This window comes from Phaethon aethereus (genome assembly GCF_964289735.1).
Source record: "Phaethon aethereus genome assembly, chromosome: 1".
Lineage (NCBI taxonomy): Eukaryota > Metazoa > Chordata > Aves > Phaethontiformes > Phaethontidae > Phaethon > Phaethon aethereus.
In genome coordinates this window covers 13,656,866-13,681,665 of record NC_138575.1, presented here as the reverse complement: position 1 = coordinate 13,681,665, position 24,800 = coordinate 13,656,866, and the positions used below count along the sequence as shown (strand labels likewise).

General features: G+C 41.2%; 1 protein-coding gene across 6 annotated transcripts in view; it reads left to right on the top strand.

The window, feature by feature from the left end:
- PHTF2 (putative homeodomain transcription factor 2) overlaps positions 1–6,989 on the top strand; it is a gene marked incomplete at its 3' end in the record, with an annotated part of 51,928 nt that extends 44,939 nt beyond the window's left edge. For all 6 annotated transcript variants that reach the window (XM_082008737.1, XM_082008734.1, XM_082008736.1 and 3 more), the window contains 3 exons: positions 2,176–2,271; positions 6,086–6,211; positions 6,969–6,989. In XM_082008737.1, coding sequence (XP_081864863.1) covers positions 2,176–2,271; positions 6,086–6,211; positions 6,969–6,989 — 243 coding nt within the window. The remainder of the gene's footprint in view (positions 1–2,175; positions 2,272–6,085; positions 6,212–6,968) is intronic.
- Positions 6,990–24,800: the final 17,811 nt, after the last annotated feature.

The following is a 24,800-nucleotide window of genomic DNA, read 5'->3' as shown; positions in this document are numbered from 1 at the left end:
CAGTCTTCTGTGAAGCTTGCCTTTGGGTCTACGCACTTTTCTTCTCAGGAATATTCTAGTCGGCGTTTGTATTGCAAACTCCCCTCTGCTCTGCCTGGTACTGCTGATAGTTTTCCGACCTAAGCATGTTCAGTTAGTGTTAGGTAAGAAGTAATCTGCTCAACGAGGTTTCACACTGGTGCAAAACACAGCATTCAGGATAAAGTAACGAGGAAACCTGTGAAGATATCTTAAGCTGCCTATGGGAAATGTGTTCAGGTTGGAGAATAAAATCTTTCAAGCTGAGTCTCCCAGTCAGTATGTTAAGCTTACGATAGAATTTACCTTGTCCTGACTGCTGTGTTTTGTACCAGTGTGAAACCTCTCAGCGTTCCTGAACCAGAGAGCTTTGCATTGTTCTGTTGATCCTCCGAGTACGAATAGCCTAATGTGCCAGTGAAGTTTATGTCCTCTATTTCTGGAATGAAAATGGAGGGGAATGTTTGGAATAAGATTTGGAAAAAGTGCAGAGCGCAAGGCGAGAGAGAGAGACAGACCATATCAAGCCTTTGTTTTGCTTTCATAGGTTTCTATACTATGCTCTTCATCAGTCAGTGTTTGAACATTTTAAGCCAGCATGGACATTGAAGGAAGCACTCTTATGTCCCAAGAACTTAAAAAAAAATACAGAAGGTGCTGTGTCATCAGACACTTAGCTTTCTATTGAATCCAGCTTATCCTGTTAAGTCAGAAATGCCTGAGCGCTTTATGAAATGAAAACCAAAGCAGAATTTACAATTATTTCTCAGAAAATAAAAAGGATAAACATCACCCTCATTTTAGACTGATTTCAGATAATAGCTGGATACCACAGCATATTTACAGTGTTCTTGAGAAAGACTCATGAAAGTCTGACATTTTAGCCTTTCATGAGAGGTCAAGTCCAAACAATTGACTGACACTTGATCTAAAAAAGCACATCGGAACTGTCCTTGACAATCGCACACTAGTGTTATTAGGCTTACTGAGAAGAGAATGAAGCTTTAAAACAAACAAAAAACTACAAAAAAAAAAAAAAAAGGACAAATAAGCCTCAACCCCCAGTTTCAATTTAAATTCTTCATGGATAGGATGAAATTGCAAATTCTACTTTGTCAGCAAAGTTCCAGCCACTTCTGTGTGCTTTATATTAAACTTATGAATTTTATGATTAGGAGTCATGATGGGAAACTAAAAGATCAATCATCTTACATCAAGGGATTTTTTGGCTGTATGCTGTTTGCCTGTAATTTTTCAAGTCCTCCTGAAAATGTTTTTAATTGGTCTTGTAAATTAAGTGCCTCAGTAGTTCCTTTTAGAGTAAAACACAACACATGCTCTGATCAAAGTTGTCGTCGTGCCAGTTTCAAGTCTCAGAATAGGTGTGGTAGGTGGCAATGCATTCAAACTGCATTCAAACTGCCCTCCTGATTCAAAGTTTTTTATTGAATGTTGATTTTTTTTTTCATAAATTAATGAAATCATAGTAGCTGTCAAAAGAGATTTGAACCTTCCTAGATTCAGACAATGACCTAAGAAAGTCTGGATCACAGAAGTGTTGAAATGATTAATATAGTGTTCTTCTACAGCAATGAAGAGTTTAATATTTTTTCAAATATTTCAAGGCACTGGAAAGATTGATTTTCTGCACTCAAGGTGCTCATGAAGTACTCAGTTATACTAAAATCTTTTAAAAAGAAATGACACTTCAGCAGAATTATGTTTTAGCATTTCAGTCTATTCAATAACTTTTGGGGATATTAAGCCTTGTAAGGCCTGCATACTAGTATAAAAGCATTCTGGAAATTAATTGACAAACCTCAGGCAATTATTGAAGAAGGAAAAAGAAATCATGCAGACCTTACAGATGTGGTGTTTTTCCTTGCATTATTGTAAATTACACTAAACTTTAAAGTTGTTGCTATAATAATGTCAAATGTATTTTGTTACCATAGAACATTGTATCTTCCTGGTACTGAGCCAGTATTTGTTCTTAAACATTAAAAAGGAACCAAAAAATTAGCTTGCTTGCAGAAATGTCATTGCTGTTGTATCATATGGCTGATGAGTAATCACTTAATTTTATTTTTAAATATTTCCAAATGAATTCCTTTAAATACTGAATAAGCAGTGATACTCTTATTTTATTTAAATCAGATAAACTTGTACTTGAAAATGGAGAAAAAGCCTAATAAGAAGGAGGAACTGACACTAGTGAACAATGTTTTAAAACTTGCTACTAAGTTATTGAAGGTAAGAATTAAAATAGTATTACTGTATTATACATAACTAAGAAGCAGAACAGATTGCTTAATGAGTCACTGGTGTTACTTCTGCAGGCAGTACAGTATGCTTTGGTTTAAATCTGCTCTGTAACTTTTTCATGGCGATGCTACTTGTTCATACACTATAGTCCTGTTATGTTGCTATCTTTGTGGATTACAAATTATTATTATATACAATAAGTTTTATTCTTAAACACAGTACATGAGCAGTGCGAGATGAGGTGCTTTGGGATGGACAGGATGATAAACTCTTCGGAAATAAGTTTTGCAATTTTGTTGTCTGTTTTGAGTGTCAGTATCTGTTTCTAATCATAAGCTGCTGGAGGATTTGTATTCTTCCACAAAAATAATTCCTCTTAACAACTGTCAGTGGTTAGCGTTTCAAATTAAAACTAGATTATACTTGATGTCTTCTTCACTTACTGCCATAGAAGAATCCTTTTGAAAGACAGAGATAAATTGTTACATAGGTCCATTTGTAAGTGAATTAAAGGTATGGATGGTAATTCAGATATTTGTCAACTGTGCCCTTGAACTATTTGGCAATTTTTTTTGCATGGAATTTTGCTGATTAGTAGAAAAGTCTTTTGATTATGCGATATTATCCTGTTGTCCAGCTAACTATATTTTGTGAGTAGAAGATATTTCTTCATGATGAGAGAACATGAATTTTTTTATTACTTCCCATTTCTAGAATTCTGCAGAAGAAAAAACATCTTTCAGTCATATGGAGCTAGAGCATGGACACACTTAGGGCTTTTTTAAACTTGTATTGATGTTGTTATTCTTAACAAAGCAGTGGTTGAGGTTCTCAGGAAGACACATTTGATCCTACATTGCCTCTGCCGAGTTCCTCAGTTCTTTCAAACTCTCAGATCTCTCATAATTTGGGAAGCAAGCTGTTTTGTTCTTTCACTTGTCTGGGAGCTTAATTCTTGCTCCAAAAATGTCTCATTCTTTTTCAGACTAAACATTTCCCTAATCCAAAACTTATTTAAAGGTCTACCTGAATGCCAAATAAAAGTGATGAATTTAACACTTGAAAAACTTTTTTTATTTTAGGTTTGTCTTTAATGAACAAAACCAATCAATTAGGTCTAATACTCCTTATGTGTTTTTACACTAAACTTAACAGTATATAACTTATAATTGACTGAAGTGGGCTTTCAGAGAGGAAGCCAGACCTGACACTATAAAAAGCAAATTCATGGCTTGCCTCCCCACCTCTCTCGCCATGGTGTTTCAGTGCTTAATCACTTCTACTGTTGTGTAAACATTTTTAAAATAGCTGCAGCTTTCAGTATTTGAATCTTGTTATACATTCTGCTGTTATGGTAAAGTTGTTAATGAGATGCTGCCAGTTTTGTTATTCTTCAGTTCAGAAGTAAAGTAACAACAGTATTGTGATTTCTCCTTCAGGGAATCAACTTCTTCATTTAGTCCAAGATAGAGTGGTCATGTAGAACAGTTTCCCAGGAATGACTGGCAAATGTAAAAGTATTTTCCTCCCCCTCAGATAAATTTCCGTCAAACCACACACCCCTCCCACTGCGTCTGAGTATAGCAGAACTGATACTGATTCCATGTGCAGAGATCCTCATCAGCAGAGGGAATGGCTGGATTATCATACAGTAAACCTGAACCATATCTTTCAATGCCTCTGCAGTCAGGAAAATTAAAGCCTATTAAGAGAAACAGTTGGGTTTTTTTGCATATAATGGTGCTTTAAGACCTTGGTGCCTCCATTCTAGCACATATTGAATTCTGGTCACCCACCCTGTTGATTCCTGTGTGCCAAGGAGCAGTTCTTAAAATGAAGTTTAAATTCTGTTTAATCAAGCCAGCTAGTAGCTGAGATGATGGAATATTTCTTCTAGTCAGCTGAGTAATTCTCCCCACCAGCACACCTTTAACAGTGTGTGTGGTCCCTTCATCTCAAAAGAATTACGCAGCACGTTCCATGAGAGGGCTGATGGAGTCATCAAGGACTGAAAGTTGACAAAGCAACAACTTGAGAGTTATGGTAGAGCAATATGGAGAGCCTGGCGAAGTCAGTTATTGACTGTGACTGTATCTCTTTGTATAAGAATAAGGGACCGCAAAGCTTTTGGGACCTGGTTTTAGAACAAAGAAAGTATTCTCTGTGCATCAGGTGGCAGGCATGTGCAACTGTTGGTCAAAGGACACTGTGGATGCAGAAAGGTCTTCTGGATTCAAGGAGAGACTGGACAAATAGACTAGACGAAGCACAATAGATTCAGAGTATCTCGCAAGTTGAAATGTTTGTGTGCTGTGAGAAGTAGCTACTGTTGGTGGCAGGATGCCAATCAATGCTTGATCTGATTCACTTCAGTCTTTTTCATGCTTTTCTCAGTGTTTTCAAAAAAATGTTCATGTTTTACTCTTTCCAGAAAGGTATCAACTGACATGGCCTTTCCAGCAGGGGACTTGGCTTTTGTGGCACAAATCCCAGACCCAGGCCATCATTTAGTTACTGTGAGAGCATGCCCAAAAGTGAGATGGGATTTCCAAGCCACCTAGTATGAACTTTATATGAATTCTTGGTAGTTAGTGATCAACGCAATCACGTATTTCATGTCCAGTAGCTAAATGGAGGTTTTAGGGTTTTTTTTTTTTTTAAATTTGGTTTTGGATGTTTTTGATCCTTAAGCTTTTACTGAAGACTGTATTATGTTGATTATTCTTACTCTTTTCTTACTCACGGAATTGGTAAGATGAATGCAAAATCTAAAAACCTTCTCCTTGAAGGATTTCTCTGCTGTTCTTCTCAGAATCATGTCCTTCATATCTTTTTGTATTTGCGGCAAAGTTTTATACCACATTGCATCTAAATGAAATGTTGTTCATTCTTATTTCACTTCTTTAAAGAAGAATCAGAGCTCTGAAATTCTTCTTTATTAAAAAAGGCTTTCTTTGTTCAAGGCCCAGGATGTAATGCAGGAGAGGGATGAAGATGAATTTAAAGCTAGAAGAGATAAATGACCAAAGCTGTGATAATTGTTATACTTCATATAATGCACTATTATATTTTAAAACTTTTTTTCTTCCTTTGTTTGACATATTTCTAGGCCAGAAAAGTTTGAGTGACTTTATTCACACACCAATAACTGAAAATTGGTGAAATAGCCTCTGTTCAAGTTCTGTTGCAGATTAATTTTGGCTAATTTTTTGATCCTTCCAATTTAAAAAGAAAAGTAAAATCCTGGCAGTTAAATGGCTATTAGTATTTTTTTTTTCCTTTATCTTCCTTTTCTGGCTATGTTCATCAGTAATTGTTCTCAAAATTAATGGAAAAGGAAGGAAATTGCATTAGGAAGGATGTTTTTGTTAATTTTTCATGGTAGTGAGATAGCCTTCAGTTACTGTGGAGAATCTCTCTTTTCTTGTTTTTTTGTGGTTGTGCTGTCTGTCAGCTATTTTAACAATGAAGATGATTTCTGGAAAATGATAAGCACTTCACCTTGGTGCCAGGAATACTAGGTCTCTGTTTTCCTGACTCCATGAGCAAATTGGTAGATGCTCTAGATGTGTAGCGTCCAATTTTTTGAAGGGTTATTTAGGCACCATCAGTCAACAGTCAGTTAATGTGATGGGTATTTTCTTGCACATTGTTTTTTGTATGCAGAAGAATAGGAGAACGTTTTGCTCCACTGTTACTTGAAGACTTCCTAAACTATCTAATATTGCTCAATACATATGTGGAAAAAACCCCCTCTGTGTAATTTTTGCTTTTTAACAATGTCATTGTTTTACATTACTAGGAACTGGACAGTCCCTTTAGGTTATATGGGCTTACAATGAATCCACTGCTTTATAATATCACCCAGGTTGTCATCCTGTCAGCTGTTTCGGGTGTCATCAGTGACTTGCTTGGATTTAATCTAAAGGTAACGACTTGAGAAGCATCTTTTTTTTCACCATGGCGTTCAGAATGTTATGATAGATGGATCATACATTGTAGCCTAACGAATTCTTAACTGTATTAACTGAAAGATTTATTGTTTGAAAATTATTATGAAACTTAACCTTTATCAGAAGAATAGTGATGTATTTGTCAAAGCAGCACTTTTAACTTTTTTTTTTTTGCATTTTTGTGGCTTTCTAACTTGATTTAGGACACATAATTACCAAGAATTCTTAGGAGATATTCATACACATAAGTACAAGACCTTGTTTAACTTTTCTTCATATCCCAGATCTAATTTCTCTCTTGAATTCCTTACTGTTGACTTTGTAGCTCTTTAAGGGATGCAGAAAGATGCAAACTATCCTTGTCTTGCACTGCGGATACAGTATTACCATGACCCATCTTACTCAGTGTCATTTAGTCACGGCTGAAGGACTATCTTGTCAGGTCCTACTCTCTGTCCCCTTCTGAGCTGCAAACTCTGGAAACTATTTCAAGATTCAAGTTATGAGGCAACGTTACTTTCCACAAGCTTGTAGCACAAAGCCCTTCACTGGCCATTGAGTTTGCTTATGTCTATTCATATTTTTTTCTGTTAGAAGTAAACAAATGTAAAATTTATTTTGTGTATCATAGAATATGCAGCAAATGCAATAAGAAAAAAAATGAGGTATTGCAGTTCTGGTAAACAGAAAACTGAGATGAGAAATAATGATTTACTGCTCTAACTTTTACAGCTCTGGAAGATCAAATCTTGACAATATATAAAGAAGATGAGATAACACAGTGTTATAGAAAAACTCATTGATTGACAAAACTGCCTCAAAGCAGCCACTGAATTTGTATTTCAGATGCTACAACCTCTTCAAGGATGTCGTTTGGAAAATTGAAGTGTTTACATCTGACTGTCTTGTGCAATCTTTGTATTTATTTCATCTTCTCATTGTTTTATGTTCATTTTAGTTGACATTTATATTTTATTTTCAAACTTACTTGTTTAGTTTTGGAAAGGTCAGATTTGGGAAAGGTCAAAAGCTGTGTGTCTGAGAACTTGAAATCCTGGAAATTGATTACACTAAATTACTATATATGTTGTTAAAGCTGAAGCCAATGTTGAACGTTTTTAGTTACAGTAACACTGTATGCAAGTAATTTGATTTTTGATAGTGTGGTAAAATTGCTTAGAATATGTCATTTGCACCAATCATTTATGAGGACAACAGAACATCAATAGATGTTTGGTTGCAGTAGAGAAGTGAGACGTACACAAAAAATAAAATACTGACAATACAGTATGACAGGTAGCAGAAATATTTTCTATTACTATTAGAAGCAAGTGGGAATTTTTAATGTCTTGAGTAATTCCAGGATCTAAACTCATATAGGCTGCAGTTTAAATATCCTGGGATATTAATAAGGTATTATATAACAAGTCAACAAGTGCTCTTTGATAACACTTTTATTAGAGCAATAATTGTAAATGGTTACCATGCTGTATGATATTTTGATATAATTAAATATTGTATTTATTTGAAATACTGGGCTGTTCTGCGCAGCTCTGACTGTGCATGCTCGATATGTGCACTTTTTATTGTTACTTTTAATGAGAAACTTTATATATACATATAAATGTATATTAATTGGAATATATTATGGTGAACTGTGGAGCAGTATATATTATATGTTGAAGTTGAATATTTAAACAAGCGAAAGATTTGCTGGTGAAAGGAATGCTATGAATGACTGAGTGTAAGATAGATAGATGCTCTCCTCTTGTACACTATAGTATATGCCATTCATACCACATTGAAGTTTAAGAACAATTAAACATAGAAAACAAGTTCCTCTGGCGAGCAGCAGAGCTCATGAAGCCTGGTATTCAGCAGATTTGTGTCTTCAAATAACCTCCTTTCCCCTACTCCTCCCCAGCAGGGGTCATTGCCTAGTGCTTTCCCGGCAGAGGTTTCCCAGCCTCGGGTTTCCCACCTCTCCCTCTGCCTTCTCTCCCTGCCTCCCACATGGACCAGTTGTACTGACTGGTGGTTCTTCAGTGTGACAAAAATAGATGTTCATCTGTGGAGAATTAAGTTACTTGGAACCAACTTCCCATCTACAAATTATTTGGGGAGGATTAATACCACCAGGCGCAAGTATTCCTACGTTTGATGTTTCTAAAATAGTGGCTTCATTTTCAAAAGTGACAAGTAAGTAGGTGACAAGAGTCTGGACATTGCACTATGTTTGCTAATCTTCAGAATCTTGAAAAAAATTGAAGTAATGTATCTTAAACTTATGTGGTATACAAATATTTTTATATATAAAGCAACACAAACAAGCATTTTGTATTTTATTTGCCTCTGTACTAATGTTTAATAATGACCAAAGTGCATTCTGGTTTTTGAAAGAATGTATTACTGGAGCTTTAAGAACATACTATATTTTAGTTTCTCATGTGAAAACTTCAGCTGCATCTGATCTGTTTCTTCTTTCTCTGTTGTTTGATGTTGGGATTGTTTTTAAAAATTAAGTACATTTTATACACAGTTTTTTCCAAATTATGGTACAAACCTACACAGAACTTAATTTTGCACAAAATATATTTTAAGAAAAAAAAGTACAGCAGGAGTTCTATGGGTGATAAAAGATAAGGCTATTGTTTTTTACAGCCTGTCACTATTACAAAACCATTCTTTACTCTGGAATTATTTTTAGAAATGTAAAATGAATATACGGCTTTCATTACATTTAAAAAAAAAAAAGGGAGGGAAAACATTGCGGTTTTGGTTGAAGGTGAAATTAGTTAACCATGTATACCTCAGCAACTAGCACTGTGCTGGATTGTTGCACTAACAAATGGTGGCTTGGGGAGAGTAAAAGATTTGTGAAATGAAATTAAAAGAATAAAAACCTTTATTTGCTACCATTAGACATACTCATTATGTTAAAAATGGGAGAGGTTTATTCTCCATCCCTCGATATGGAAAATCCAGTATGAGAATAGAGGCAAGTAGAAATATGGCAGATCTTGCGTGTTAACTGTTATTTTTTGCCACATGTTTTGTAACTGAAAGTGTGATCAGGCTTGGAATAAAGCTTTCTATGGTTGATGGTAAAAAAGAAAAAAAACAATGTGGTGAGCTATATCTTTTAGTAATATCCAGCATATTTCTGAGTCTGCCTGTTTTGATTTAAATCCATATATTCTATTTAAATTGAAGCATATTTGAGAGAGAAATCCTGCACAGGGAATGCAAATGATGGTTGTCAAAATTGCACTTTATTGCAAGAACGCAAACTTTAGTTATGCAATGTAGTTTAATTTTATTAAGACTAGTGGACATGCAGCTTCAAATAACGGATTCTATTGTAAAATACTGGAACAGAATTCAGTCCTATTTCACCAGGGTTTAAGGGATTAATTTCAATCACCATTTTGACTGTTTAGTTATGTCACTAAAGTATTTCTTGAAATCAAAGTGAAATGTTTCAGTAAGATGTTATGGAATATTTGGACACAATTAATGTGTGATAACTTCTGTATTTTATTTATTGTTTACTGATTAGTGAAATATTTTCTAACAGAAAACTGTTCTATTAACAGCTTTCAGACACCCATTTTTATTAGCTTCATTTTGGCTCTTCCAGAGCTTCGTATTTGGACTTTAAACACGTTCTGCTGGTGGTATCCTCATGATCACCGGTTACTGGGCAGTAGGTTACACTCCACATTTGCGTTCACTTGCTCACTTTCTAAACTTACTCCAAACATAGGCTATTTACAGTTTAAAATGTCTTTTGATGGTCATGAAAGACACTACACATATTGAGAAATTAACATCTTCTGAGAGCAATTCTTTTTAACATCCATCTCTAGGTGACACCTTAGTGTGCCAGAATTCTCAGATATTGCCAGAAATTGTTGTGCATAGCGCATGTTCCCTTAGTCCGGACCCCATCTGTGTCTAAGTACCTTCCAAAACAGTTACGGAGCTGAAGATGATAGGAACTGATGGATGCAGTGTTGCTCACTGGCTTGGTTCAGGTCCTGTCCTGTCAACCCTGACCTTCTTAAAACCGTCCCATCCGATAGCAAATCCGGCATGGAATTGGAGCAGCTGTCGGTGTTGGGCATGAATTCAGCATATGCTGAGTATGTCCTGTCTTACACTGGTGGTTAGGATTGGGAAATCCTGGTACCTCCTAAAGAGAGAGTGTATTTCTGCAGTTCATAGCATGGAGCTGAATGTACCTGTATCCTCCAGAGTGCCACATTTGGAATCTGAAGGGATGCAAGACCTTTCAGGAAACCACAGAAATTAGTTTTAAGAGGTTTTATCTGTGGGCTGCTTGCTTAATATATGACTGCAAACCTATCTGTAAACCTGTCTCTGGTAGGCTCCAGTGAGCCAGCCAGTGTGTAGATTAGATATATTGCAAAAATAAAAAAATAATTCTGCAACCCTTTTCTTGCAAAGTTACAATGCTACCTCAGCCTGGTAACAGCGCAAGTTAAAACAAAGTACAAATGAAATGCAGAAAGATACTTTAATAGTTTGATTAGTCCTTCATATTATCTTCTATGCATGGGACCTTTAAAGCCCTTTGGTAGATACAAAATTTAGTAACTTGCAAAAGCTTCCCTGGATTGTGAACACATTTCATTCTATGTCAACAGCTATGGGAATCAGATACAGAAACAGGTGAGCACCTTTGACATAACTTCTAAGAATTTCTCCAAATCTCTAAAAGACTTTTTCAAGTTAAAAACTGTGAGGTTGTAATGGAGGCGCCTGCATCTCGATTGTGCTTTGAGCACAGCTGTGTCAGCCTTCATGTACAGACAGGCGAGCAGAATTGGGAGAGGCATCGAAATGACAAAACCGTATCCTGGAAGCCTGGCTCTTGCTTAACTTCCCGTATCCATGCATTTGGAAGATGTTCATTTCAGTGGTCTAGTTAGGAGCTAATCACAGTCCTGGACTTTGACTCTTGAAAGACAGAATGATTTGAAGCCAAATGAAGAGCAAACCAGCTCTTTCAGTACTTAAAGGGGTCTTGTAAGAAAGATGAGGACAGACTTTTTAGCTGGGCCTGTTGAAATAGGACCGGGGGTAATGGTTTTAAACTAAAAGAGGGTAGATTCAGACTAGATATAAGGAAGGAATTTTTCACAATGAGGGTGGTGAAACCCTGGCACAGGTTGCCCAGAGAGGTGGTAGATGCCCCATCCCTGGCAACATTCCAGGTCAGGTTGGACAGGGCTCTGAGCAACCTGATGTAGTTGAAGTTGTCCCTGCTCACTGCAGGGGGGTTGGACTAGGTGACCTTTAAAGGCCCCTTCCAACCCAAACTGTTCTATGATTTTATGATTCATTACAGGTAATGCTTAAGAATATTACTGGTTCAGATTTTAAAGATCCATTTTTGACATCCAACAGTATACAGTAGAAGGACTTATTTCTGTTTTCTACAGATGGTGAGTGTGGGCTGCTGCTCTCTTTACTGGATACTTCAAATTCAAAGCCATTCAACTTGTCTGTTGGAGGGAAAAGGAGGCAAAAGGCTATTGGTACTTCTGGTATACCCACTGCTGCTGCCTTAGGTAGACTTTTACCAGTTTCTCAGTAGTGGATTTGCTGCAACATAAGAACGAACTTTGGAGGAGAAGGAATGCATGACTTTTTTTTTTTTTTTTGTTAGTTCACAGAGCAATCTCATTTTTATTGCGTGACTGCACAAAATATATCTGTATTGGTATGGGAGATGGGGAAGCAATCCTTTTAGTCATAAATACCAGCTGACTAACTGTATGGGGAAAGCAGTCGTCTTTCCTCCTAATGTCATTGCTTGCAAGGTGGCAGAGGAAATAATCTTGAGAAGGTGCCCATGTTGTTTGTTTTGTTTAAGAAAAAAACGAAACCAAAGCACAACGGTCTTCACTTGCACTGTGGATTTCCTCTCAAATGCTGCCGCCTTACCTCAGACTATGGCTTACCCAAGTCATCTTGGGGAGGCTAACTCATGTGGAGAGACTGGTTCTAAATGTAAAAGGTCCCCATATCCTGCAACCTGTCTTAAAGCTGGCCAGCTACTGCCACCGGGTGTTTGTCCTCTTTGGTCGTTTTGATCCTCATGAATACTGTGCCCCACAGACTTCAATAGGTGTGGGCAGCTACAGTCATCTTGAGGATGCTGTAGACTATTGCTTAACATGATGTTCGGTGTGATAGGGGATGTTCCATGTGAAGGAAAATCTGTCAGCCCTCTTCGGGCTGTGTCAGTAGTTGGATCTGCTTTTCCAGCCTGAGACCAGCCCCTTGCAGAGGGCTCTGCTTGGGGCCGGTGGTGGAGCACGCTGCCACCACCACAGCAGCCTGCACGCTTTGCCAGCTGTTCTGCGCTTCAGCTGATATAATACCAGGTTTAAGGCAGATAGGACTTTCTGGCAATGAGGTGTCAGAAGGTCCTGCTTTAGCGCTCTCATACCAAAGACGCAATGGAGTTTTACCTAAGCAGGTATATAAGACCATGGAATTTCATTGTCATATATTAATGTAAAAGCTCAGGCCAGAATCTAAGTCCCATCTTGGTTTCACCAGGGGAAGTTTGCAGTGGGGCAATAGGAATAGATGGGAAAGGGCAAAGAAAATCATTTGGTTGATGCCGGCTGCATTAACCGGCAGGTTGCCGGTATGAGCTCGTCATTTGAGAGCTTCCCACTGTTAGCTGTGGTACACGTCCTTGTAGAATGTCTTAATTATGCACGTGTAAAATAACCATGTAGTGTTAGTTTAGATTAAATGTTGGAGAGTCAGTATGTAACCTCAAGGTGTTAAAAATAACTCTCCCAAAGTGGTGTTACGAAATAATATTAAACTAATTTTTAAAAATCATATTTTTAGCTTTTCCTTCCCTATTCTTTTCCACTCCTTAGTCATTTTACACTTGAGCTGACACTTGCCATCTTTAAACAGAATTTCAGAAATCTGAAATTGCTGCAGATTGGGTTTCATGAAAAAAACCCAATTCTCTGGGCTGTAACCAATGCCATGTCTCCTGCTACCACTAACGGAATTCTCTGGAGAGAGAAATAAGAGAGCTTGTCATTTCCTTTCTAGCTCTTTAGAGATGAAGCTACAACCTTCAGGATGGACACAAGGACCTGTGATAAAATAAACAGCACTGATTGCTGGTCAGATTCGATTTTTCCGGTACAAGTTTGTATGAGTTTATTATCTGGAGTAGGAAATAAGGTCATGCTGCAGAAAGATTTGTCCTTTTTATTTTCTTTTTCCCTTTGTTTGATTAATAAATTCAAGCAAAAGAAAGCACGTGCAGCTTAGGGACAAGCTTCCACAATTACTTTATTTGTTACTCATTTATTACTTCAGTCTTTGTGTTTAAAAATGACGGTATTTTATGTTTAGGCACACTTGCATTCTTAGACACCCATCCACCTGACTTTTTGCTTCCAGCCCTTGCTTACAAACAGCTCCTGCCCCTTGAGCATGGTCTTACTGGTAATGAAATTTATCGGGCATTAGGTGGCTGCCTCCTGACAATATCACGGTCCAAGCCCGAGTCTCTAGACATGTGGTTGTAAATTAAATGAGATCTTTTCTTTTTGCTCTGTCTCATACATGTGAATGGAAGGGAAGTGAATTACTTGGCTAATTGAAAAATGCAGTTAAACAACTGGAACCTAAGTGGTAGACGGCACCAAAACAGTGAGTTCCGGTGAAATAGTTGTTTTACTTGGGCCTATCGAGGAGAGCTCGAGCATTTCATTAACCCGTCTCTACAGTAGTGCTGACTGGGATCAAAGACAACTCAGCCAGCCTGGGGATAAGGGTTTGACCTGATGAAAGGTCGCCAACAGCTCTGCACGCCCTGCTCACCGTGCCTGTGGCCGTGGGCGTACGCTCTGCACAGGGCTCATCGACCTGAGCTTCAGGTGCCTGAAAGGGAGACGCTGAACCGACCCAAGGCTTCTTTTGCAGTCGCTTGAAACACACTTTTACCTTCAGAGGGAGATTCGTTCAGTGGATCTTTGACACCAATTTTAGTGATCCTCTGGGGTATTTCTCTCTTGAGTGTAAAAGGAAAACAGTGTGGATAATTCAGAATCAGATGTGAAACTTTTAGCCACCCAAATTAAGGCAGATTAATCCTACTTTGCCGTTTCGTTCTGCGGTGAAGCCTTCAGTGTTTGCAGCTGTGTAATTAGTTCAGCTGCCACTGGAAAGGAGGACTTTTTTTTTTCAATTTTATTTTATTGGCTTGCTCTTGGAGAAAAAGATTTCTGAACGTGAGTTCCACGGCCCTGCACCAGCGCTCCCAAAGCCTCCCCCCGCGCGGCGGTACCGCGGCGGGTGACCCGCGCGGCTCGCGGCGCTGCAGCCCGGAGACGGCACGGTGCAGGTGGAGCAGCAGCACCGAGAATAGTCACAGCCAGTGCCAGAATGACTCGCAGGCGTACCTGAGGAGATCTGTTTCTTTGCTTGCTGATAGGAGTAACGTGAAGGCTGGGTAAGATCAGCTCTGAACCTCAGCCGCTGGTGGGGAAGCGCTGCTCCCGTTGTTCGCAGGGGGCTGTAGGGGCGATGCTGCCTGCGTTCTTCGCCTGTTATGTTGAAGACCCCTTATGGCAACGCTGCTGCCAGATGTAAAGCCATCGAGCCCCAAAACCCAGCCAGAAACACAGAGCTCTCCCCGCTTGGCGAAGAACCTCCGCAATGCGTGTCCCGCCGGCAGCCGGGGCCAAGGGCACCCTGTGCTCAGCAGCAGTTAGAGGTGACCCTGGTTTCATTGAGTCACTTTCCATACGTCTCCTACGTTATCTTCGGGCTGTAGTTTTGCAGCTGAGCCAAAGATACTCCCAACAGGCTGTCGCTGGCTGGCCAAGCGATGTTTGCAGGGCAGATGAAAATAGTACAGAAAAATCTCCGGCTTGCAGAGGAGGAACCACTGACATTTAACCCCTGCCCTCCAGCCAGGCGTCCTGCCTCCAGTCTTTTGTAAATCCATGCTATGAAGTTAGCCTGCTTCTAAGTGTGTTTGGCAAGTTACTTATCCATCTGGCCTGTGGGGGTGGCAGAAATAACTCTACGGTGACAACCGGGGGCTGACCCGGGAGCCGTTTCCGTAAGAGGCTGCGGCCCCCGGCGCTTGTGCCGTTGCTGTGCGGGCAAAGGCCGCAGGAAGAGCGAAGTACAATATTTAACCTGCATTTCTCACCTCTCCTTTGTTCGTCGCCTTTCAAAGTGATAGGTCCCAATGACAGCAGATAACCAGCACTGAACGTGACGAGGCGAACCTACCCCTGGTCTTACGAATGTGAACGTTAACAGGGGACTTGGTCTCTGGTCGATCCTCCGACTTCTGGCTGTTCACAGCTCTTGCTAGTTTGCGCCACGACTTGTTTTCACCGCCCGTGAAGCTGGCCTAAGCCATTTCTTCCTCTTCTGAGTGCAGCTGCACAGTTTTGCTGCCATGCTCTTTGCTCCTCCAACCCAGTTGTGGTGGTTCTTTAACAGGATTTATTTCAGTGGTGTTCATACTGTGAGCGTTGGTACTGACAGAGCTGCACAAGCAATGCGCTGCGGTACGGGCGTAGGAGCTTGAGGCTGGCTTTTTGGCTGCAGAAAGCATAATGTGCAGCTACACGCAATAGTGATCACTGGCATCAACCTTGGAATAAATAGGAGCCATTGAAGCTGCTGAAATGGGATTAATTCCCATTGTGTATAGAGCAGAATTAACACAGTGAATGCAAATAATGTAGACGGCCAACAATTTTGGCCTTGAGGTGATGTAACGCCTCAGTTAGAGACTGCCATTATTTCCTATTCTTTTTTCCCACACACATGGGCACATTATGCGTTTCAGTTGCACCACAAATCCTGGCTTTCTAGATAAAAATAAAAAATTAGAAATTGAAAGTATGCAAAAGAATAATTGTGAAATAATTGTTACGACTTAGAGGAAGCAACAGATGTTTCACTTGGTACTGGAACTCTCTGAAGGAGAACTGATTTTCCAAGCATATCAAGTACATGTTAATCAGAAACATTTTTCTCTATGCAGCAGCATAATGGTATTCCTCAAAACGTTCTTTGTGTTAGCTTAATAATGCACAGCCAAAGGATGCACTACTGGGACTAGCGTAGCAGGTTTTGCTACTACCTTTATATTTTGTTTCTTTCAAATTCTCTTGAGTCAGTAACCTTTCTTGAAATAAAATAAAACAGATTATTAATGCTTGAAAATAACATTAAAAATCCCTAACACCCGTTGTAAAAAAAAAAAAAAAATCTAGTTTCACTGAAGGTAAGGTTCATGCCTTGTTGACGTTACTACTCAATGCAGATTTAACACCTCTGGAGCTTGCAGGTGGGGAAGGTACTGGGAACTACAAGGCTCTTTTCTTCAGATCTGATCTTTTGAACCAGCTCCTTCTAACAACAGCTGTGACTTCTACTCATCAAGATACCAGCCCGGCTCTACAAAACTAGTAGCTGTCATTGCAGTACAAGAAAATGATGTAGATTAGATAGTTGTGGTATCAAACATTAAAAAATTTCTACTGAACTTAGATGTGGACAGACCGGAGAGGACCCAAAGGAGGGACACAAAGATCATCAAACCACTATCTGAACCTGCCCTAGGAGGAAAGACTGAAGGAGTTAAGTCTCTTCTCCCTGGGGAAGAGTAGGCTCAGGGGGACGTTGTGACAGCATTCCAGTACTTAAAGGGCAGCTACAAAGGGGATGGAGGCTCTCTCTTCAACAAGGAGCTACATGGAGAAGACAAGGGGCAATGGGTACAAATCGCTTATTTCAGCCACAGATTTCCTTGCGTACACAGATCTGTGTTCTAAACATGCAAAGACTTTCCTTGTGTCAGGATACAATGTAAACCAAGAGATAAAAACCAACAAAGATCAACAAGCAAGACTGCAGGACTGTTAATTCCCTGCAATGCTCCTTATCAAATGCAATTATTATTTGAGAAAACATTTCCAGAGCCTTTGGGGATAGTGGTGAGTGTAAGCCCAGACAGCACGCTCCTCTGACTGGGGCTGCCGCTGGCTACGCACAGGGCATTCCGAGGTTGTGCAGACTCCACAGAATTATCATCTGGGAGCACCATTTCTTCACAGATTCATTAAGGTTGGAAAAGACCTTTAAGATCATCAGGTCCAACCATTCAACCCAACACCATCATGTCCACTAAACCGCATCCTGAAGTCCCATGTCTACACTTTTTTTGAATACTTCCAGTGATGGTGATGGTTGTTCTTATTCTTTAGGATTGTCCTGTGCTGTACTAATGCACTTTCTTTAATACCAGCAGCAGGATTACCTGGTTAACATGCCTGTGACACTACTATTTCATTTGACATGGAAGAGGGACAAATCTTAGTATTACAATCAGGTTGAAGTGTTTATAGAGAATTTTCACTTGAATGTACATTGAAGTCCTGCCTTTTAGACAGAAGATATTAGATTTAAGCAGCAGTAAATTACTGAATGACTACAGGCAAACACTGTTAGTGTCCCAAAACGTTAGTGGCTATGATTTTGCAAATAGTTTTAACCAGCATCGATATAATAAAACTCAAAAGACCAGAGATACCCTGTGTGTGAGTGTCCACAGCCTGATTTAAACCAGGATGCCCTGAGGTTTGGCAACCATTCAGGTGAATGGTGTATCAGACAAATATAATAACGGTACATATATGAGGCTGTACAGGGTATATAGAAGCTCCACTCAATAATATGAAAATTTTTTCAAAATATTTAGAAATTTTGAGATTCCACACCCTCATTTGAATTGATCATCATCAGCTGCCAGGTTTTTTTTAAGATTTGCAGGAGATGTTGGTTTTATGATGGAGCAACGTCTTGTATATATGTGAATGAACTTGGGAGAAAAGAGAGGAATCGTGATGTTGTTGGAAGGAGGAAACAAATGGGTTGCTGAGATATGGGGAAGGAGAGAAGACTTAGGACAAGACCAAGAGTTACCAGCTATGATCTTGAGGAGAACACTTTTTCCCTACAGAAAGATGGCATTGCCTCATTAGTTCAAGGCTGAGTACCTGGAAAGTTGATGTTGTTTAGAATAATGATAGAAACTGGGAGTAAGGTTGCATAAAAGCATAGTTTTGCCCATACTGCATGGTCTAGGGAGGCAGAGGAGTAGGAGAGGACAGATGTCAAGCTGAATGGAACAGTGGTTGTTCCTTTGAGTCCTGGTGCCCAGGATTTTTTCCCATGTTTCATAGGGGTTGGGAAGAGAGGGGGTCGTCTGCCCTTGGGTCTTTTCTCCATGCAAGGCTGAGATGGCTGCAGTGCACTCCTGGACCTTGATGGTGGGAAATCAGAGAATCATAGACTATTTCAAGTTGGAAGGCACTCATAGGTATCATCGAGTCCAACTCCCTGCTCCTCACAGGACAACCTAAAACTGAACTGTAAGAGCATGAACTGGTTTTGGCTGGGGTAGAGTTAATTTTCTTCATAGTAGCTAGTACAGGACTGTGTTTTTGATTTGTGCTGAAAACAGTGTTCAAACTACAGGGATGTTTTTGTTATTGCTGAGCAGTGCTTACACACAGTCAAGGACTTTTCTGCTTCTCTCTACACCCCACCAGCAAGGAGACTGGGGGTGCACAAGAATTTGTGAGGGGACACAGCTGGGACAGCTGACCCCAGCTGACCAAAGGGATATTCCGTACCATGCGATGACATGCTCAGCATATAAAGCTGGGGGAAGAAGAAGGAAGAGGGGGAATGTTCGGAGTGATGGTGTTTGTCTTCCCAAGTAACCACTACATATGACGGAGCCCTGCTTTCCTGGAGACGGCTGAACACCTGCCTGCCCATGGGAAGCGGTGAATGAATTCCTTGTTTTGCTTTGCTTGCGTGCGCAGCTTTTGCTTTACCTGTTAAACTGTCTTTATCTCAACCCACAAGTTTTCTCACTTCTACCCTTCTGATTCTCTCTCCCATCCCACTGTGGGGGAGTGAGTGAGCGGCTGCATGGGGCTTAGTTGCTGGCTAGGGTTAAACCATGACAGAGAGTCATCCAGGTGCTCCATGAACTCTGACAGGCTTGGTGCCATGACCACTTCCCTGGGGAGCCTGTTCCAGTGACCAACTACCCTCTCAGTGAAGAACCTTTTCCTAATGAGCAATCTGAACTTCCCCTGATGCAGCTTCGCTCCCTTTCCCGGTGTCCTATCACCGGTCACCAGAAAGAGGAGATCAGCACCTTCCCCTCCACGGCCCACCTTGAGGAAGTTGTAGACTGTGATGAGGTCACCCTTCAGCCTTCTCCTGTCCAAGCTGAACAAACTAAGTGACCTCAGCTGCTCCTCATAAGTCTTGCCCTTTAGGCCTTTCACCATTCTGGTCGCCCTCCTCTGGACACACTCTAACAGTTTGATGTCCTTCTCATACTGAGGTGCCCAAAACTGCACGCCACTCACTACTCAAGGTGGGGTCACACCAGTGCAGTGTAGAGTGGGACAATCACCTCCCTTGACCGATCAGCTATGCTGTGCTTGATGCACCCCAGGATGCCGCTGGCCCTTTTGGCTGCCAGGGCACACTGCTGACTCATATTCAACTTGCAGCAACCCAGACCTCCAGATCTCTTTCTGTGGTCCTTGAGCTCTAGGAGTCCGGGGGAGCTCACAAGGGTACAAGCATGGAGAAGGAGAAGACACCATGTAGAGGGCTGGTATTTATTTTGAAAACAACCCTGGAATGCTCCACCCTCTTGTTAGTGTATCAGAGACACATGGGTGGCCTTGTTTGCTTTTTTCTGTTTGCAGCATTAGCAGTAGTACATCTCCGGCTACTCGAGCCATGTACTAAAACATATGGCAAATTACTTGCCCATATGGGTTCGAAGAGCGAAGTGTGTTCGGCAGATTAAACCCCAGAATAATCAGAAGACGAGCTTTGCATTCCGAGCTGGAGAGCATGGCAATCATCTCATATTGTCTAGACTTTCCTCCCTCTGTCGTTTTTACATATTTTGCAGTGATTACATTCATTTCCTATGGCTTCTTTTCTGCCAAGATCCATCTGCAACTTAGAACCGGTTAAGACAACTTTTCTTATTCATGGTATTAGTCACTGTAGACATATTTGGAGCCAGCACTTCTGATACTCCCATCCATTTTTGTTGTAGTAAATTGATCCCTAATTCTAGGAGGATGATGGGAACTGGTGGAGTTTTTTGATTTATCAAAATCAAAAATTTGATTTGCAGTTATCATAAATGAAATAAAAAACCTCATGAAGCCAATGTTTTAAAATAATAATTAATCTATTTTTTTCTTGAACGTATATGATCAGACAGATATGATAGAGAAAACTCATTACTTTGGCTGTAAAAACATATTAATTAAAGGACTGTGTCACAACAAAAAATGAAGAGGAACTTATTAGAGTAATTTTCATCAGAAGCTAGAGAAAGTGCAGCTCTTGACTAGCTGGCATTAGGGGTTTTCAGTTTGCTGATGTTGATGGGATTTTAAATGACTTTTGACAAGTTTGAATAATATTGCATATATTAGTGAGCTGTCTGTCAGCTGGCGAAGGAGAGTGCTTAGATAACGGTGAAACCTCCTCGCACAAGGAAGGGCTGGAAGGTGGACTTTACTCAAAACCTCCAGGTTCCTCATGCTTCCTTGGCTAAAGGGAATATTCTCTTACCTGAAAATACTGAGTGACTTGTACTTTCCTTTCGCCTTGGGCTGAAGCTAAAAACCTTGCTCTCAATCACTGCTTTCCAAAGTAGGGAGCAAGGAAAATTTGCCTTTAAGATTTTACTGCCTTAGGGTTTGGGGACCAATTTATCAAGCAGACAAAATTTTAGGTATAGGCAGGAGCTTGGTGGTTATTCATGTTCGAGGCAGCAGTGAGCCACTGTACAGGTGCTATGGAGCTCGCAGCATGCACCCCACCCCTCTCCCCAAATTCTTCATGTGTATAGCCCTTTCCTTGAGCTAGCACTCTGGCAATCAATCTGGTTTTGCTCGTGCAATGATATGTATGTTGCTGTCTGAGCAGGTAGTTCACTTTCTTCTTTCAGCCGTCATGAAATTCCAGTCTGGCGTGAGACTTGGGAAGCTGCTGTGGTTTTTGGGGGGGTCCTTTGGATCAGCAGAGCAAGGCGCCAGCCCAAGCACTCGACGCAGCCCCCCAGTTTCTGCAGGGCTTTGGGCTGCTCTTCTCTGCACCCCTGGTGCTGCCCCAAGGTGTTAGGCGCTGCCACCCCTGCGCCCGCTCCGCATGTGCAGAAACGTGGTACGCGCCAGTGTATAGCTTTTTCCTCCTCAATTTTAAAATTATGGCTTTCTCCCGTTTTACAAAAATAAGCGTGTGTGCCTATCGCAAACCCGTGCTTATCCCCCAGCCTGACTCTCCGGCAGACCTGCAGGGCAGCTGCCCGTTCGCAGCCACGTACGGAGACCGGCGGCTCGCGGGGGTCGCCGAGCGGTGAGCGGCAGCCGAGCTTTCACCGGCGGGTCGCTGCCCTGGGCTGCGCAGCGGGGCTGTGCTGCGCCCTGCCCTGCAGCCGGGGCTCTGCCCCAGCTCAGCCCCGTGCCCCCAGCCCAGCCGGGGTGCTGAGCTGCTCTGCTCCATCCTGCCTGCAGATGGGGACTGAAAACTACGTTTTGAAGGTACAGCTACGCCGAGCGCTGCAGCCGGGCTCTGCCTGCTCCCGAGACCCGCCTTTCTTGAAGATGGGAGCACGGTGTTTAAAGAGCAGCAGTCCTTCCCTTGAGCTTGCTTCCCAGGTCCTCTGCTGAAAAACAGAAGGAACCTGAAAGACCAGCAATAGACATAATTTATCAGTGCAGACCGCTGTAAGAAATTGGTTCAAATGTACGTGAGTGCATCCAAATATGCACACATACATATAAACATTTAGTATGCTCTGTTTCATACATCGAATAGAAAATGCTGGATAAACGTGGCCAAAGTGCCTTTCCTGTTACCTGTGCTGGGGCGTGAAGCAGCAGGGAAAGGCAGCTTGGCAAGCCTGCTTTTGATTCTCTGTGAGTGGGTTATTTGGTCTGCAGATGATCCTGCTTGCATTTGTCACGCTGATAATCAGAGGTGGCTGCCGTGCGTCACGCTGCTCAGCTGAGGTATAGCACCGTGCGGCCGCGGTCATATGGATTCCCAGCCCGGCTCAGCTTGGGAGAGAACGTGGCAACGCGCGACCAAGCCACCGAGGTGGCTCTGCCTGGAGGTGTCCAGGTTTATTCGGGGCCGGCTGGAGCGGTGCGGCAGCACTCGGCACGCCTGCAGTGAGCGTTTTGCTTTGGATGGAGCAAATCTAGATATTTGCATTCCAGAAGGTGCCGAAATCTTCCACGATACATAAGAATTACTCGTCATTTGGTAGGGAGCTGAAGCAGGGAACTTGGCACCAGGTCTCTGGCTTCTATATTTCTCGTAAAAGGCTTGAAGTGCTCAAGTAGCCCAGTACTCAGCTGGGGGTGCTTCCCCCTGCTCTGTAATAAACATGGCAAAACAGCTGATTTCTGTTCCAGGTGTTATATGAAATTCCGTCCACCCTGAAACCAAACGTTTATGTTTGATTTCAGTGGAGCCAAGCTTTCATTTTTATTTCACAGGGAGTTTACTCTGATTTATATGATTAAGAGTTTTATAAAACTTATTATTCTTGTAAGGATACATGGTTTTGCCCCTTTAGAAGCTTCCTAAGTGTAGAGGGACAGGCATACCCACAAATTATGTCTATAAAATGAGATTGGTTTTGTGCCTGTAAGCAATAATATTGATAAACAGGGAGAAAACCATGACAGCCTTATGCTGCCTTGCACCCCTCCTAGGAAGAGCCTAGAGAGCAAATGCATCAACGAGGGCATGCTCAGAAAAACATGAACACCTCAAATTTAGCAGCAGGGTGCAACTTCCATGTGGGGAGGGAGGTGTGTGAAGCAGGTTTATGCCACTCTGAATTTTCTTCTCTGTCTTGAGAGCTGGCCCTTATGTCTTCCTCCTCCCAAATGGAAGGCTTGTAAGCACTGCCTGTTTATACTTACAGAGCTTTGGTACATAGATAATTAAAAAAAAAAATTTCAAATGCATACAAGTCTTTTTTGTGCTCCCGTTAAAGAAGACCACAGAAGGATCCACATGGGACTTTTGCCTCGGTTTCCACAAAGAGCTGGTGCAGGACGGTGGCATTAGGATGCTGGTGCTGCAGCTGCCCTAAGGTTCCTTAGCAAGACAGAAACCCCACATTTATCAGTGGTTCTCTAAGGTCTGTGTGTCATGACTTTACCACACACCGTATGTACTTGCATTGCAGGATGCAGGTCTCCAGACTCTGGTGGTGTCAACTGTTCTCGTCCCGGGGGAACGGCGTTGCGGAATAGCCCTGCTGGGACGCAGGCTGCCACAACTCTACCCACACAGTTGTGCTTGTGAACATTGATCTTGTGACTCACCCCAAAGCCTCTTCTTTGCCTTCCGATCTCCTTGGTGTCTCTGAGTTCCCACCTGCATCACCTATGCTGGGCTTTACAAGCTTTAGAGTGTCTTTTGTTAAATATTGAAACCTTTTCCATCACTTTGTTAGGTTTTACATGTTCCTGAAAGACTGAAGTTCCAAAGCATTCTTTGTTCAACAGCCCAAGCTTTGAGTCCCAGCTGTCTCTCCAACTTGCAGTCTCACTATGCCAGCAGTTACAGCCTTTGATTGTCAAAATGTCCATTATGCTACTTGATTAAAGGTATTCAGAACTCAAGGTGAGAGCAGACAGAGATTTATATTTGAAGTGATTTATTAACCTGACGTAATTTAAGGTCATGCTAGTTTCAGAATATCGTTAGTCCTTAATTTCTGTGTCTCTTTGTGCTCTCCAGTAATAGACAACTAATGTTGGTTTAATTTGAAGGGGTTTTGCTTCCTTGGAGGAAATATTAGAAGGGAATAAAAATTGTGTTGTTGGTAAAAGGGATTAGGAAAAAAAACCCTTTTGAATTCCCATTCCCCAAATCCCTATGCTACAAACACAGTTGGTTAAGATATCACCTAGGTAAGAAATAAAAAATTACCTCTGGTGTGTCCCAACTCGTACAGTACCCTCCATGTCACCTACTCAGTAGCAACGGAGCGTCAAACCGAGCTGTGAATGGTGCCGGTATATTGTAACTATGGACTTTGCTTGGTAGTGCTACCATCTCCTCCTTCTTATGATATTAAAAATCCTGGATGGTTTAATTCTAGAATAGACAATCAGCTACAGTGCTCAGAATGTCATGACCGTAATATCCTGCTCTTCTACCAACGCCACTGTATGGTGCCGGGGGGTAACAGCTTTAATCGCTTTGTCTCTTAACCATCCCTTAACCATCCTTTGGAAAACTGAGGAAGTTAAAGGGTATCTTGGGATTCAGGCAAGGCACAGACGGTGCTCACTAAGCACTCTCACTTCGTTGTTTTCATATGGGTCACTTCTTGGTTCCTTGAGAATAGAATAATAATTTGATATACATAAATACAAGTAC